This window comes from Mirounga angustirostris, unplaced genomic scaffold, assembly GCF_029215605.1.
Source record: "Mirounga angustirostris isolate CCGP_5_RB_7025 unplaced genomic scaffold, mMirAng1.0.hap1 SCAF_4, whole genome shotgun sequence".
Taxonomy (NCBI): Eukaryota; Metazoa; Chordata; class Mammalia; order Carnivora; family Phocidae; genus Mirounga; species Mirounga angustirostris.
In genome coordinates, this window is record NW_026991712.1 from 46,588,781 (window position 1) to 46,605,334 (window position 16,554).

At 36.3% G+C, this 16,554-nt stretch overlaps 1 protein-coding gene across 2 annotated transcripts in view; it reads left to right on the forward strand.

Moving 5' to 3' along the window:
* The first annotated feature begins 17 nt into the window (after positions 1 to 17).
* MMP16 (matrix metallopeptidase 16) overlaps positions 18 to 16,554 on the forward strand; it is a 280,343-nt gene continuing 263,806 nt past the window's right edge. The window contains exon 1 of one of the 2 annotated variants that reach the window (XM_054512545.2): positions 18 to 647. In XM_054512545.2, the coding sequence (XP_054368520.1) occupies positions 516 to 647 (132 nt within the window). In that variant the 5' untranslated portion in view covers positions 18 to 515. The remainder of the gene's footprint in view (positions 648 to 16,554) is intronic. The other variant, XM_045896274.3, reaches the window with a different exon arrangement.

The following is a 16,554-nucleotide window of genomic DNA, read 5'->3' on the forward strand; positions in this document are numbered from 1 at the left end:
GAGTTATGTAGATTACGGATGAACATTCTGGAGGGGAGCGAGGAGAGGAGGGAAGGAGAAGCAGAGGCGAGAAGCGAGGAGCGGCGGAGGCCCTTCCCGCAGAAGCAGGAGGTGGCAGCGGCGGCGGAGGAGTGGGCGGTGGAGGAGGAGGAGGAGGAGAAGAAGGAGGACGCACGGGCTGGAGGCGGCGGCGGCAGCGGCGGCGGCGGCTGCTGCTGCGGCTGCGACTCGGCGCTTTGAGCCGGAACCGCCGGTGAACTTGGGCGCCACGTTCCCGGTGACGGGCCCTCGAGGATGGTGAATGCAGGCTGCTGCTGACCCTGCCTCCGCCGCTGTTTCTCGGGGGCTGCCGAGTGCTGGGCCCTCAGTCTTCTCCCCTTGCCCGGCTGTGGGTGAACCTGCAGGCTCCTTACCCACACGGAGGACTTTTTCTGAAAGGAAACCAGGGAGGGAGGGAGAGGGAGAAAGGGAGAAAACGTAGGGGAGCTCGTCCATCCATTGAAGCACAGTTCACTATGATCTTACTCACATTCAGCACTGGAAGACGGTTGGATTTCGTGCATCATTCGGGGGTATTTTTCTTGCAAACCCTGCTTTGGATTTTATGTGCTACCGTCTGCGGAACGGAGCAGTATTTCAATGTGGAGGTAAGAGTATGAGAGCTTTCTTCCTTCTCCCTTGCCTGGGCTGCTCTCTGAAACATTTCGTTCACTCCTGGGATCCTGAGCAGCCTGGGTCTCTACACATTGTTTCCTTTGCAGCTGCCGAGACCCTTGTTGAGTTTCCCTGTGTCTTAGGTGATGGATGCGCGCGAGACTGAGAATCCGTTATCCCCAGCAGCACAAAGCACGATGCTGCGCGCTCGGAGATACATTTGTAGCTGGTCCATGCTTGTCACCCAGGGAAGAGGCGAAGTCCTACATATAGCAAACGTGTGGCTTAATAAAAGCAGTTTGAGTTTATGATGAATAAACTGTTCAGGAAATACAGAATTCATTGCTTGGCATCATGTGCTTCCTTGGTATTGTTCCTGAAATCTTTCTCCCCATGTTCTGTGCCTAACAAAGGAGGTTAAAATCAAAGAATCTAGAGGAGAGCGTGGGAATACTTGATATGTTTAATAACATTACTTTGTGATAAAACACTTGACTAGACAGTCTTTTTTTTTTTTTTTTTAGACATAACTTAATACACTGTAACTAGATCTGACTACAGAGGACATGAAATCCATCTCTTTTAAAGTGTCTTCTCTTCCCCTCCCCCGTCAATTGAAAATAAACGTGGCCCAATGTAGTAGTTCTGAGGTGTGTTTTTAATTTGATTTCACACTCTCAGGGCAAAACTGAGAGGTTTTAGTCTGTCATTTGCTTTACTTTGACAGCTTTGGGAACAGACAGACATAAAGCAGAAGGGAACTTGAGGATAAGGACTTGTCAGACCTCTGCCAAAGTACTCTTCCTGTCATCAACTCAGCACTGAAGCCAGTAATGTGCAGTAAATCAATGAAAGTGTGTATACACCTGGGCTCTAACTCCAGTTTATAACATACACAGTGGAATACAAAGACAGTAAGAGGGTTTTAGTAAAATATACTACTTTTGATGAGATCTTCTGTCTTCTGACGTCTCAAAAGAATTACAATTAAATCTCTGAAGAATAATGTGATTTTTAAAATATTGTTGATTCTTTAAAGCTTACTGTCATTTTGTTGGGAGTGTGTGTTTACACAATAACAGGACCTGTTGCACAGCATTTGAACATGTTTCATGTAACAGATTTATATACAAAGTGTGCATAATAAATGCCATGTGTGAGGCCATGTTCTGAATATAACTGTGTTTATATAAACTGTTCTTATGACTCCATGTAATAAGTGATGGTTGGTAGAGAAACAAAGTATTTGAAAAAGTAAGAACCATTATCAAGAGTTACAGAAGTTTACAGATGTTAAGTATGATTGTATTACACAGAAACCCCATTTCAAAAACCAAAACTGTTTAACCTTTTGAAAAATACAACTTTGGTTTTCTGAAAAAAAAAAAAAAAAAAAGAGAGATGCAAAGGGGCTGAAAGTCCAGACTTCTCTTGATTGCAAATTTGAACTTTTAGAGTTATATGCCACCGATGGATTTTTTCTGTCTAACACTGAAATCAGGAGATGATTTAATGTTGAAATGAAGGAGTAATTAGTTCATAAACTGAAGGAATGAAAATGGCAAGCTGTTATTTATGTTGTAAGCCGAAGGGCCTCTTGCTTCAGTTTGGTGGTAGTAGTGATGGTGGTAAGGTGAGCATTGGGAAGGTGGGTAAAAGTAAGTGCTTGGTTTTATTTTGCTCACTATGGAGTAGAAGGGAGAGTCTGGATTGATGGCTACTTGCTTTGGGAAAGTCTTAGATTTGCTTTCAGAGATCGTTGGGATAGCATCAGTGTTTGGATGATTATTAAGTTTTCTTTTTGAGGCTAGACATAAATTTTATTGTATTTCTTTATAGTTTGAATCCCTCAGTTCATTATGCAAGAAAAGTTGATTTTACTAAAAAAGAGATTTCATTTCAAATATACATGATCCCTTCTTCAATATGTATGTGAAAAAGGTTCATGGAAAAAGAGTTATTTTTTAGAGTATTTTAAGTTATGTCATCCATATTTATTACACAATGCAAACGTTTAATTATGAATGATAAGAGGCTTGTGCAATCTGAGACCTTAAAAACCTCATTTGATACAAAGGAGATTTCCTAATGACTTAGATTAGATTATGCTTCATAGTTTGTATTATTTCCAATTAGTTTTTTTAAGCACTTGAGCATATCCTTAGTTGGGTTTATATACTTTCTTATGTGTAATGATAATCTCTATTTTTCTTTTTTCAATTATAAGAGTAGCTGCTTGTTAATTCAACATACTATAAAGAACATCTGACATGAATTTCTGCCTGATTCACCTTTATTAGGTATTTCTTTTTGGTAGGAAGCTCTAATAGGAGGAATAGTCCATCACATATTCTCCAGAAAAGCACTTATATTGTGTTCTTCATTCTTGATTGCAAAACACACACTGGGAATGCTTATTTGATTGATTCTCAAGGACAGTCTTAAAATAAACAGTAATGGTATCAATCATGCATGAAGCTCATATGATCATAAATTTTTTTTCTAGCCAGCACACCAAGTTATTATAGTTGGAACAAAGCTTCTGAGAGATGCTTTTTATGCTGACAGCTAAGATTACAATGCTTTATTCCTCACTGAACTTCACAATTGGTGGGACCCTTGTACTTTTCATCCCTATAATTTAAGGTTCAAAAACATATTTTCCCCCTGGAGGTTTGGGGATTGAATAGAATAGAAATATTCATGTTAACTCTTTCCTGCCTTATTTTTAAGAATATAAGCATATAATTTCAGTTATCAGAACAGGAGATATGCTGAGAAAGCCTGTTACAGAGAAAGAGTACATTTATTTGTTTTTGTTTTTAAGAAGCAGAAAGAAATATCTCAACAGCTAAGAAAGGGTCAGACACTACCAGAAGTAGTACTATGGAAGAGATTCAATTCATTCCTCTCCTTATATGTTTTAGGAAGAACACTTTTTAATGCCAAATTTTCAGTTTAAATTTGTTTAAAGATTTTTGTATACTGTGGGATCCATTTTTGGAGAGTGGGCCTTTCAGTGTGCAGTCATTACCATGATGCAAAGGAAACACACTGCTAATATTAACTGAAAGTCAAAGACTACTATCATTGGACAGCAATCTGAATCAGAAGTGTTCATTGGTCAGACAAAGCTAAATTGTTAACAAAGAATCAGGATTGAATCTCTATGCTCTAAAGTATCATATTGTCTCTAAAATAATGGTCTTCTTATAGGGATTCTCATGATCCTGGGGCTCTTTATTTTTTTTAATTCTTGTGGGGTTTTTTGTACATGGCAAGCATTATTTTATGAAATTTGAGATACAATATAGTTCATGAGGGCCCCCTGGGTGGCTCAGTAGGTTACGTGTCCAACTCTTGATCTCAGCTCAAGTCTTGGTCTCAGGGTCGTAAGTTCAAGCCCCATGTTGGGCTCCATGCTGGGCATGGAGCCTACCATATATATATATATATATATATATATATATATATATATATATAGTTCATGAGAGTAATAACTTTCATCATCAACTTTGATGGTTTGTCAAATGTTAAATATATGAGCAACATATTCTTTATTGTTTTTTAAAGAATCACACACATTTCTAATGAGGAAAATTATTTTAAGTCAATTTAATGGTAAAATAAAAATGTGGTATTCTGAATGATGCACATATCAAAGCATAAGAAGATGATTACTTTTTTGTGACAAAAATTCTTGATAAAGCAAAAATTGATTTTGTTTTTAATTCACAAAAAAAGAGAGATTCTAGATTTTTTAAAAAGATTTTCATGACAAATACTATGAAGCATGAGTGTAACCATTTCCTGCCTTGCAGTATGTTTCTTTAACTGATTTGATATTTATTCACCTTTGTCAGGTTTATCTGCATCTACTTGAAAGGTCAGAATAATCAACATGCCTTATTTCATTTGCTCATGGAAGGTTGCTGACATGGATCTGGTCAGCCCCCTTGAGTGAGGGACTGTTTTGATTACATCCCATAATTCTCAGTGTAGCAGTTTTTCCTGGGCAGGAACAAGGGCTGTGTGACTGATTGATGAAGGTTTTTATCTACTGCAAATTCTAAGCTTTTCAAGACATCCCAGGTATGCTGGCCATTCAGAATGTTCATAAGGACCAAAAACTATGACCAGGAGACCGGAAGGCCCAGTAGCCCTCAGGTTCTCCTCTGTGTCCCACCTTATGCTTTTCTCTGTTCAGAGTTGCCTGGTCAAGTTCCCCAGATCTAGTGTTATTCATGAAACCCTTGCAGGTGAGTGTAGGCCAGCAAGGTAGTTTGTCTCTTACTATCCCTGAGAAATCCACAGAGAACAACTTTCCAAGTCTATTCTTTCCTACAGAGTTGGGTTTCCTCTTTCAGGGTCTTCTTCCTCATCAAGTAAAGATAGAGTTGGATTCAATAACAGCTTTTTTAATCTCTGGAGTCAGGTTAAAAGTGATAGATCTAAAGTTTTTACTTTTTCTTATTCATGCTATTTTAGGTTATGAACATTTTAAGGTACTTGTTCAGTAGTATAATTCTTTTCTCTGAAGTTGGATTAATCAATTATTTTATGTAAATTTATTTCACGGCCTGACCTACCCCGACTACTCAAAATGTACCTGCTCAGAATATTTGGTAAATGACCATTTGGAATTATTTCAGGATGAAAAAAAAAAGCCATTGGACATTTGAATCAATTACTTAGATTTGTTCAATGTCAAAAGAAAAAAAATCCTTATGCTCCTTCAAGAACTTTCTGACCCTTCAGCATGAATATTCACAATGAGAAAGTCACTTTTCATGTTACTTTCTGTCACAATTTATTTTAAATATCTGTGAATATAATTACACTCACCAAATTGTTTTTTATTGTGGAGTAGTATAGTGACTAAGATCACATATTCTGGCACCAGATTGCTGGATTCTAATCCCAGCTCCTTTACTTGCAAGTTAATTATTAAGTTAATAATAGACAAGTTCATTAATCTTTGAGCCTCATTGTACATACCTGCCTCATAAAGTGTTTTGATGATTGAATGAATACGTGTATATCATATTAGATCGATGGATAGATGGAAACATGCCTTCATATAGTTAAACACTCAGTACTTTTTAAATATCATTATTGTTAGTAAAAAAAAAAAAGGATGCTGATATAAAGGTAAATTATCATGATAGCATCTAATTACATAAAAGTCTATCAGGTTAGGACATACCAGCTGGTCCAGGAAGATTTTATTTTAATACCTTTTTCATTTTTAAAAAGTGTAATATACTGAATATCAACCACTAACATCAGTACATTTTCTTCCCGTGGGCTTTTCTTAGACAGTTTAGTTTAGGAATATGATTTGCACATTTTGTCTTGTCATCTGTTACTATCATAGAATGTCAAGTTCAGCTCACACCTTCTTTTACAAGACTGAGTTTGCAGAAATCTGTTCATCTTGTAATACCATGGAAAATAAATAGGCCTTATGATTCAGTGAGCTTGTTTATTTTAATTGGCTCAAGGAAGCAAGTCCATTGCTTCTTATCTACAGTAGTGGGATTCAGTATATAACTTGGACCAGGTCTTTTTTCTATCCCTAATCCAGAACGTAAAAGTCTTTTTTTTTTTTTCAATTAATAGAGGAAGGAGGGGGGTGGGTGGGCAGCAAAGACATTTTTAAACAGCAACAATCTTGTTCTTATAACACTGGGAATAAAAGGTAGCTAACAATTTAATGTAATGGAGCCCTAGGCCAGAGGTCAAGGGATGCAGGCTTTAACTTTGGTTCTTATACTAATAGCTTTGATCTTGGACAAGTCATTTCTTTAATGCCTGCATCTGCAAAAACAAAAATTGAACAAAACTATCACCAAAGACATTTCCAAATTTGAAATTCTATTGTATTTAGCCTCCAAGCTTTACTTTGTATAGACGGAGGAAAATTGTACATATTTACCATATGAATTTGGGGGCAACTAGATGTCAAAGGTAGATATTCAGATTTTTTGTTTTCTGAAGTGGATATCATGAAGACATACAGAATGGGCAACTTATTGCTAACATTTGTTATCATCTGTAGTGACACAGGGTGTTCCATTTTGAAAATAATCCTAGCCTTCTGCTGAGTAATAAAAACATTGGCAGCAAATTATTTGTAATTTTAAAATCAGTTTTTGGCCAAGGTAGCATACTTTAAAGATTTAATGTTAAAAACGTGGCTTGATGTTATTTTGAAAAATCTATATCATCTATAAGTTGGCACTTCAACCTTAAAAAGGCAAGGTGAAATAAGATCAAAATTTGCTTTTTTTTTGTGGTGGGAAAGAGTCTCAAATTCAAATCTATTATCTATACAAAATATACAAAATGTATTTTGTAGTGAAATGAAATGCTTATACTGTCTATCCCTTTTACCCATTGTGGAAAATAATTTTGGCACATGGCTCTTTGAGGGCTATTTTTATTCTTCATAACACATTTGATTTTGAATGTGAAAAATCAGATTCCATTTGTTTTATAAAATATGCAGCTTATGTGAACAGCAAAAATATTCCATGTTAAAAGGACTAAATACTAAGTAATAATATGTGTGACACTCAATTTTTTTATTTGCCTTCTTTTTCTTTTTCATGGGAAAGTTATTTATAGATTTTGAGGTTATTCATAAAACCATATTTGATTGTTGCTTCCTGTCATTTAGCACTCTGAATGGATGTTCTTTGTCTTAGTGTTTCACCACAGTCGTTTGGCATTGTGCATCCGTGGGTTTGGATCAGTGGAATATGTTGATGAGCCTTTTAACAGAAGTTTAGCCAAGGGAATAAGAATAATCCCAACTGTGGCCCCCTGACCTTTTGATTAAATGTGATCAGTGGGTGTAGTATATAAAAGGAGGCTAGAGGGAGCTATTGAGCTGTTTAAAGACTCCAGTGGAGTAGAAGAATTTGGTTTAAAATCAAGGACACTAGGTGCAATCACATGCCTTAAAATGAATCATAGCCAATAATAGAGAGTTTAAAGAAATCAATGAACACATGGTTTATGATTTAAGATGTGATATGGGTTTACTGAGAGCCAGTTGGCACCAATGATTACATATTTGATGAACTAAGAAGGAAATTAGCACTTTTCAGGGATGCCGGGAGTTCTGGGTATGACAGCTTGACAAAAAAATGTTATAATGCAGGACTGCTTTATATATCCGTTGCTTTTAGGTGTAGAGTAGGTGAGAAACTATACATTATAGTGACTGCAGGTGCTTTTGAAATTCTCATTTTAACTAAAATGTCTAGTGAGATAATTGTAGTCTTAACAGATGAGAGGTGGGCTAAATTTAATTTGATCGTGCCTTTTAGGTTATATGTAGCAAAAATCCAATTTTAAAAGCTTGTGAGACTAAAGTTATCTTATTTTTAATGTTTACCCTAGGCCTTTGTTGAATACATGTTTTTCAACGAAAGCAGATTTTAAAATATAGATTTTACCTATTGTTTTTAAAAATATGTACGAAATGAGTCACAAAAGTGTGAAACTGTTATTTCTTTAAATAGGAACCTCAGACATGTTTTCAGTTGAGCAGATTATAATATGACCTGTGGTAGAAGGAAGGAGGATAAAAAAAGGCAGTCACTAATGCATGGGGCACACCAACATTTAATTAAGATATAATTTCCTCACAAGCATCATTCAGATTTTTGAAATGTTTCTTAATCTAGTCAGTTAAATGAGACATGGATAAATGAAGTAAGCCATGGCCCCACAGATATTCTCCGGAGAAACAGTCCTTAGAGTGATGTATTCAAATGACCAAATAAACCCAAATAAACTACTCACTGGAATGGAATTTTACAGTATTTGTTTTAGTCACGCTTAAGTTAAGGGGGAATAAACTGCCTCTTTTTAAGGGAAGCTAGATACTTTTGTGAACTTTATTTCATGTCCCCAAATTGCGTGCACCTGAGGTGATGTCAGCGGAATGCAGGCTTGTGTCTCAGCACAGGCTGATGCAGAGTCAGACCCTGAAGGATGTCAGTGCAGGCATTTTTTCCATAGGAACTTTCACAGTTGAATTCATACCATGTGTTAATAGTTTCTCGTTGTTTATAGTGATTAGATATTTGAACTTGTTTTGGGTTTCTAATGGCTGTGCCTTCATTCCCTCTTTACTTTAAATAATTGCTAGGCCATTCCTCCTTGTGGTCCTACTTGTTTCTTCTAGTTTGGGGTCTGGAGGGACTTCATATTTGAGTTATGACTTACAGGACACTAGGCTTGAAAACCAGGTAAAATTTTATAAAAAGCCACATTTGCATCCATTCTCCCTTCTTTCACTGTGAAGAAGGGAGAATAGATTCAAATGACTTCCGGGATCAAATGTATACTCAGTGATTTGTATGAAATTGAGAACAAATTTATAAAAACTCAGTCCCAGTTACCGATGAAACGGTTTTGGAGGTCTGGGTGTTTTAATATTGTAACAACTCTATCCATGTAACTTACTGATTTACTTCTGCATGTGGATTGAGTATGATTGTTTGTTCCATTGGTGACTCAAGCAAATTGCTTAAGCAGTCTTTGCCTTATTTTGATCATTCATAAAATTGATTTGTAATCTTTACTGTTTGTCTGTACCATGGGTTTTGTAATCATGGCATTGAGAAAATGCCAGGCAATCTCCTTAAATAAGAATAGGGTGTATCTCAGTACCTTCATTCCCACCAATGAGATGACCAGAGTTTGGAAACAATTATGTGCTGGCATTATAGTCTAATTAGACAAGGTCCAAATAACCAATAAAACAGAGATGCATAGAATTGATTTTATTGAATAACTTCTTTTAATAATAAAAACAATGTTAATTAACACTGGTTGCACATTTGCTGAGTGCCTGATTATGTTCTAAGTGTTTCATATATATCAACTCATTGAAATTTCATTACAATCTTGTGAGTTAACACTGCTGTTTCTCTTTTACCAATGAAGAATCTGAGACATCAAGAGGTTGAGGAACTTGCTAAGGCCACATAGCTCTGATTCTCCCAAAATGGAGTAGCCCAGAATCAAAGCAGTCAAGCTGGCTGCAGAGTCCAGGCTCTTAACCAAGTAAATAGAGGCAAGAATCTCCAATTTCCCAAGAAGACCATATGATCAAGTTCCATGGTTCACATCTTTTGTATTTCAAACTGAAAATAGATAATTAATACACATAATGAAAATGCTAGGTCTACCTTAGCATAGAGTCTTGCCTGGAGTAAAAAACTGAATAGGCTGCTGTTGATTTGATTTGTTGATTCAAGATTGAGTATGTGGTGCTCCATAGTTTTACTCTTGAATACTCCTTATGATTGTTTCCTCATTAGAAAGTTGCTAACCTATGTTTAATTACATATAATATTAAATGTGGCATAATTTCAAATTAATCATAGTATTTCCTTTCTCAACTATTTGCCATGTTGCAGTTTTTCTTTTAAATGTGATTTTTAAAAGTTTTAGGAAGATGTGATTACATTCCAAGATGAAAAGAGAAAATGTAAAGGAAAACCCGTGACAGGTCTGTGTTCTGGTGCCCTGCAGGGAAGAATGTATATGTACACGGTTACTACCTGGCATGTTCTGTGAGTTTTGGAGTTTGTTATTTTTATATGTTGCAATCAATTGGGTAGAAGCTATAAGGAAACCAGTTTATTTTATTACTTCTAATATATTTAACTGTAATATAAATGAGACTTTTCTCAGAGATTTTGACATGGATCCGTGCTTCAGAAATTAGTGAGCACCTCCTCACTGTTTGAGAATGGACCTGATATCTGGTTATTGTCTTTGTTGTGAAGGGAATGGAAACTTTATTTGGCGGTTGACCAAAGACTGAAAAAAAAAAATCTTTAGTCCTTAAGATCGTTGCTGTGTATAGCTTTCAGGGTTCACTTAGATCATTCATTAGCCTTTCAAGGAGAACTGTTTCTAAACCCATTTACAAAGGTGAGAATCTAGCTGATTTTATAACATTTCTCAATGGTAAATATGCAACTATCTCTCACCTCCTCTAGAGACAGCATATCATAATGGCTATGTGCAAGAACTTGCAAAGAAATGCTTAAAAATCTTAACTGTATCACTACAAGCTCAGTGAACTTCACTAAGCCAGGTGATTGATCATGTGCCCCAATTTCTTCATGTGTAAAGTAGAGATAATGGTACCCAATTCATGGGTTTTTGTGAGATTAAAGAGGTAAAGGAAAATGGGGCAAGATAAATAATAGGCTCTTGATTTACCCTACTTGGTGAAATAACCAAAATATAGGGAAAAAATGGTTTTCAAGTCATTGGACATCAGATAATGAAGGGATGTCATCCCTAAAAGATGGGAAACAAACAGAGTGAACCCTGCAATTGTCTCAGTTGACCATTTTGATAGAGCTTGCAGATAATAATACAGGGTATGCAGAACCAGGTTGAGCCAGGCAGGCTCCCTGTGTTAGAGATGGAGCTGGGGGTAGGAGGAGACCAAGGTGGCTAGAATTTACAGGTCAGAATTCCAGAAAAAAGAGAGCTTCACAGAGCAAAAATCACTGGGGGTCTGTAGAGAGTTCCCTTGAATATTTAGTTGAGAACTGATCTGCTCATTCCTGTGAAGTAGCAACTAGGGGCCGGGGAAAGAAGCAACTAAAGGAATCAGAAGGGACAATGCTTGGTGCTCACACAGGGCTGGGCATAGTGCCCATTCCCATCAGCCATACTTGAAAACCTCATTATTTACAGGATAAAGGGCAGAGTACTCAGAACCGTCCTGCTCTGGGAGTAGGAACAAAGTCCTGGACTGAATACTGCTTTAGTTCTGCTTTAAAAGTCTTAAAAGCAAGACCTGAAAGGATCGAACTGTTTCTAAGTGACTTAATTGTTTCCCATAACAAAGCTCAGTAAGATATACAGGAATACAAAAATATGCAGCACCCAACAGTTTAAAATTCACAATGTCTGGCATTCAATTAAAAAAAAATTACCAAGCATGTAAAGAAGCAGAAAAACACAACTCATAATGAGGAGCAGTCTCTATCTAAACTGATCCAGAAGTGACCCAGATGTTGGAATTAGCAGATAAGAATATTAAAACAGTTGTTATAACTGTATTCTTTGTTCAAAAACTGAGACATGGAAGATACTGAAAAAGACTCAAATTGAATTTGTAGAGATTGAAACCACAATATGTGACATTAAAGATACACTTGAAATTTATAGCAGATTTGACATTACTGAAGAAAAAAAATAGTAAACTAGAAGTCAGCAATATAAGTTATCCAGAGTAAAACACAGAGAGAGAAGAACATTTATAAGGTGAGTGGAACATGGTATATATAGGACAACTTCAGGTGGCCTAATATATGTGTAATCTGAGTCCCCGAACAGGGAGGGGGCAGAAAGAGTATTTGGAGATATAATGATTAAAGCTTTACCCAGTTTTATAGAAAATCTATAAACTCATGGATCAGAGAGTCTCAGGGAATCCCAAGTGCAAGGAACATGAAGGAAACTAAACCAAGGCACACCATAATCAAATTGCTCAAATGAGTGATAAACAGAAAGGTTTATGAAAAATAAATTTTACAAAGTAACACTAGTAAAAAAGATATTGTTTTATATTTTTTCAAAGACCTGTAATATCCGGCTTAACAAAAGATAGTTGGATTTTCATATTTATTTCTGTATTCACACTTACAATACTATAAATCATGGAGCCTGTGGTAAACTGCACTGTCAATTGCAAGTAAATGAGAGTAAAAAGACAAATAGCATCATATTAAAATAATTTTGCCCTCATGGACTCCTGTAAGAGTTTAGGACCCCCAGGGGTTCCTGGACCAAACTTTGAGAACCATTGTTCAAGCAGGTATTCTGTTTTCTCTTTTCCTCCTGGATATACCAAGATCCATGTACTTCAGAGTCTTCATCAAAATGCTTAAGTCCTTCATTTCTTTCCTACCCCTGTACTCATCCCTTAGTAACCAGCAAACATTATCTGGTCGTCTCTAATCCCCATCTGCAGCCCCCACCAGAAAATGAGCCCATTATGCTTTTATAATAACCTTCTCTACTACTTATTCTTCAAAGTACCTTTCATAATTGTAATCACAGAGTGTTTTATCTTACCTCAAAGTTGCATACTGATACATGTATGTAAGACAAAAGGCTCACTTTTAAAATTACTGTTGAAAATCCATTTAATAGCTCATTAATTGCTAAGACTGGCACATGGACACTCAGAAGCCAAGTATCAACGTCTCTTGTTTCTCTGTGCCTTTGAGTTTTGGTCTTCCTGTCTCTGGAACCGTGTAGGCCAAAATTATATTTACTAGAGGAGAAATTTAAGGGGATTTGAATTAAATATTTTTTTTCTGTTTCCCTGGAGCATATGGTTAAATTTGGTAAATTAAATGCATGTGCCAAAAACCTGTTGTACAAGGTTTTTGTGTAATAGATTCATGTCTGACTCTCACAGTAAATTATAACTTTATGATGAGACAGTGTATCTGCCATGGTCACCAATGTAATTCATGAGCCTAACACTGCCCTAGGAAAAGTACAGAGCTCAGTAGATATGTGCTGAAAGAATGAATGGATTACATCATCCCCTTTCATGGGTGTTAGTTTCTAGTTTAACTGATATTTTCTGACCCATTTCAATAGTTGTTATTTCCCTTAACTCATCCTTATTGGGTGAAAATATGGTACTTATACCTTACATTTGCTTCAGTTACTTTATTAAAAATATTTAGCTGCTAATAATCAAAGATATGTTTATTTTAACGATCAGTGGTTAACTGGTAAGGAGCTAGGACTCCAGATTTTTTTCTTGTCATCTCCATTAAGTTACATTAGTATATCTGGTATAAACAAGTACTTTATATCTTCCTTCACTGATGTAACATCTGTGTGAGTACCTATTGGCTTGACATTAGAAAAATTGGTCACTTTTTTCAGTAGTGTGTATCTGAACAGCTAGGGAAATAAATATAAAGGAAAAGAACCTTGTTCTAGTTCAGTGACTTCAGTTGTAGTTATTGCTATTAATAAATGGCAACTTTCCCAATACAGTTTCTAGGAAAGAGCAAAAACAATTTTACTTGTATTTCACTGGACATCTTGACTCATCGCTCTTTTAGCCACACATGAGAAAAATGTTGATATGCTATCAGTTTTTGCATCCATTAGCATGTAAAACCCTAAGAGTGCATAATCACATATAATTTGAATTTCTAACTTACATTAAAATTAGATCATGTTTATTCTAACAAGTATAATATTGAAGACCCATGAAGAACTGACTCAAGAGATGTTAAAATTTGATAGATTTTCTCTTGCTGAACACCTACACATTGGTAATTGACAGGGTAAGAATAGGGAAAATATGACTTTCTTCAGTCTTTCATTGATAACATGTACTATCTATCTAGACTACATCTTCCTTAGGGGGACAGGAAATGTAGCCCTCTGAATATTAAACAGTCCGTTATTCACTTCTGGGTTTACCAGGGAAAATGAGTCTTCTGGCATAGCATCATATTAGGAATGGCTTACCAGATCTTTTGGTTGAAGACAAGACATCTGCCGGTTCCATTCATTTCAACAACATTCTGGTTTTCTTTTCTTCTTGTTACTTGAATAACTTTCAGAGGTTTTGTAGGCACACATGCATACTTCATTTCTCCCTCTCCTCCTTTTTATAGAAATACATTATTTAAAATGTTCTATATATTTTTAACATAAATACATGCTTTGGAGAATTTTTCATATCAATACATAAAGAACAACTTCATACCTGTATGGTATCTTATAACTTATGTGGTAATTTATTTAACAACATTATTCTTGCTGGACAAATAGGTTATTTTCAAGGTTGTTTCTATTATAAATAATAATACAATATGCTTACTTAAGCATGTGTGAGTTTATTTAACAAATAATGTTTCTGGAAGTGTAATTGCTCTATTATTGGCTGTATATTTATCTATAATTTTGGTGAATTCTGCCAAATTGCTATCCCCAAAATACATCAATTTTCTAGTTTTCAGGAGTGCTTGGGGTTCCTGGGTGCTCAGTCAGTTAAGCATGGGACTGTTGATTTTGGCTCAGGTTATGATCTCAGGGTTGTGAGATTGAGCCCCCAGTCTGGGCGTGGAGCCTGCTTAAGATTCTCTCTCTCCCTCTGCCCCTCTCCCCACCCTCATGGGTGTGTGTGTGTGCATGTGTGCACGTGCATGCTCTCTCTCACTCTCTTTCTCTCGCCCCCTCTCTAAAAAAAATAGTTTTCAACAGTGCTTGAGCATGGTTGAATCCACACACACCTGGCATCACTTGTGATTTTTTTTCCCAATCTGATGGGTGAAAAAATAATTTGATGCAAATTTAAATGAATATCAATATTCAGCATTTTAAAATACTTTAATCCACTTACATTTTTTATTGCAAGGTTTCTTTTTCCTGCCAGTCTTTACTTTGTCTTCTCTTTCTTACTGATTTATAACAGCTCTATATGTGTTAAGTTGACCCATTCTCTGTCCTGTGTAGTATGAATTTATTGACATATTTTGGTTTTGCTAATTTATTTTTCATAGTAATTAGTCATTTATATTTTGACTTGTAGTTTTGTATCATGCTTTAAGAAGTATCCAGCATTTTAAAACTGTTTTTAAAAACACTTGTTTCTTCTTTTTTTTTTTTTTTCTGTTTAATCTTTAAGTAAAATACTTTGGTATAGGTACAGAAAGTGGAATCTAACTCATTTTCCCCAAAACTGGTTAACAGATGCTTTAGCACTATAAATTGAGTAATACATCGTTTTTCCGTAGCACTTAGGTTTTCTTGAGGACTAATAACTATAAAATACAATGCCTTTATAAGACAAATTCGAGTCGAGCTGATAGATTCGTGGGTGGTCCAGAGCACCTTTGTTTCACATAGCTAGGCTAGGGCCACTCTGCTGTATATATTGCATGTAGTCTTAAAGCCAGAGGAAAATTGGAACATGTTCCCTTGGTGGTGGTAAAAGCATTTGAGGACAAGCAGCCAAATACGATGCCTCTGAAGTCTTAGCCTCTTAACCAACACACAGTGTCTTCTGACCACATTCTTTTGCCCAAGCAAATTGGTTACATAGCACGGCCCAAGGTCAAGGAGTTTGGCTGTACACGTTGCCTGTGATGAGGCCAGCACAAGAATGTGGATGTAGGAGGAGGGAAATATTGGGATCGGTAATTCAATCTACAACATCCTCACTGATTTAAAAGCTGCCTTTGTCATAAACTAATTTTCACAAATAATTTAACCTATTTTTGGATACAGTTTTTTTCCACTGAAATATTTAAATCTTCCTGGGACAATACCAAACTTATTCCTTTCAGTAGTGTTTTGCAGGTTTCTGTAGATTTGGAGTTAGTTTTTTCCTTTTCTGTTGCTATTTAGAATGAGAACTTCCAGTATATTTACCAAGCAATTTTTATTTAAAGAACTACACTTAGGGCGCCTGGGTGGCTCAGTCGGTTAGGCGACTGCCTTCGGCTCAGGTCATGATCCTGGAGTCCCTGGATCGAGTCCCGCATCGGGCTCCCTGCTCAGCGGGGAGCCTGCTTCTCCCTCTGACCCTCCCCCCTCTCATGTGCTCTCTGTCTCTCTCATTCTCTCTGTCTCAAATAAATAAATAAAATCTTTAAAAATTAAAAAAAAAAGAACTACACTTATTGTGGTGAGCATTTTTTAATGTATATACAGTAATTCTCACATCACTATGGGTACACCTGTAAGTAATATGTCAAGTATAATTTAAAAAAATAAAATAAGGGGCACTTGGGTGACTCAGTTGGTTAAGCATCAGACTCTTGATTTTGGCTCAGGTCATGACGTCAGGGTCATGTTTGGCTCAGGTCA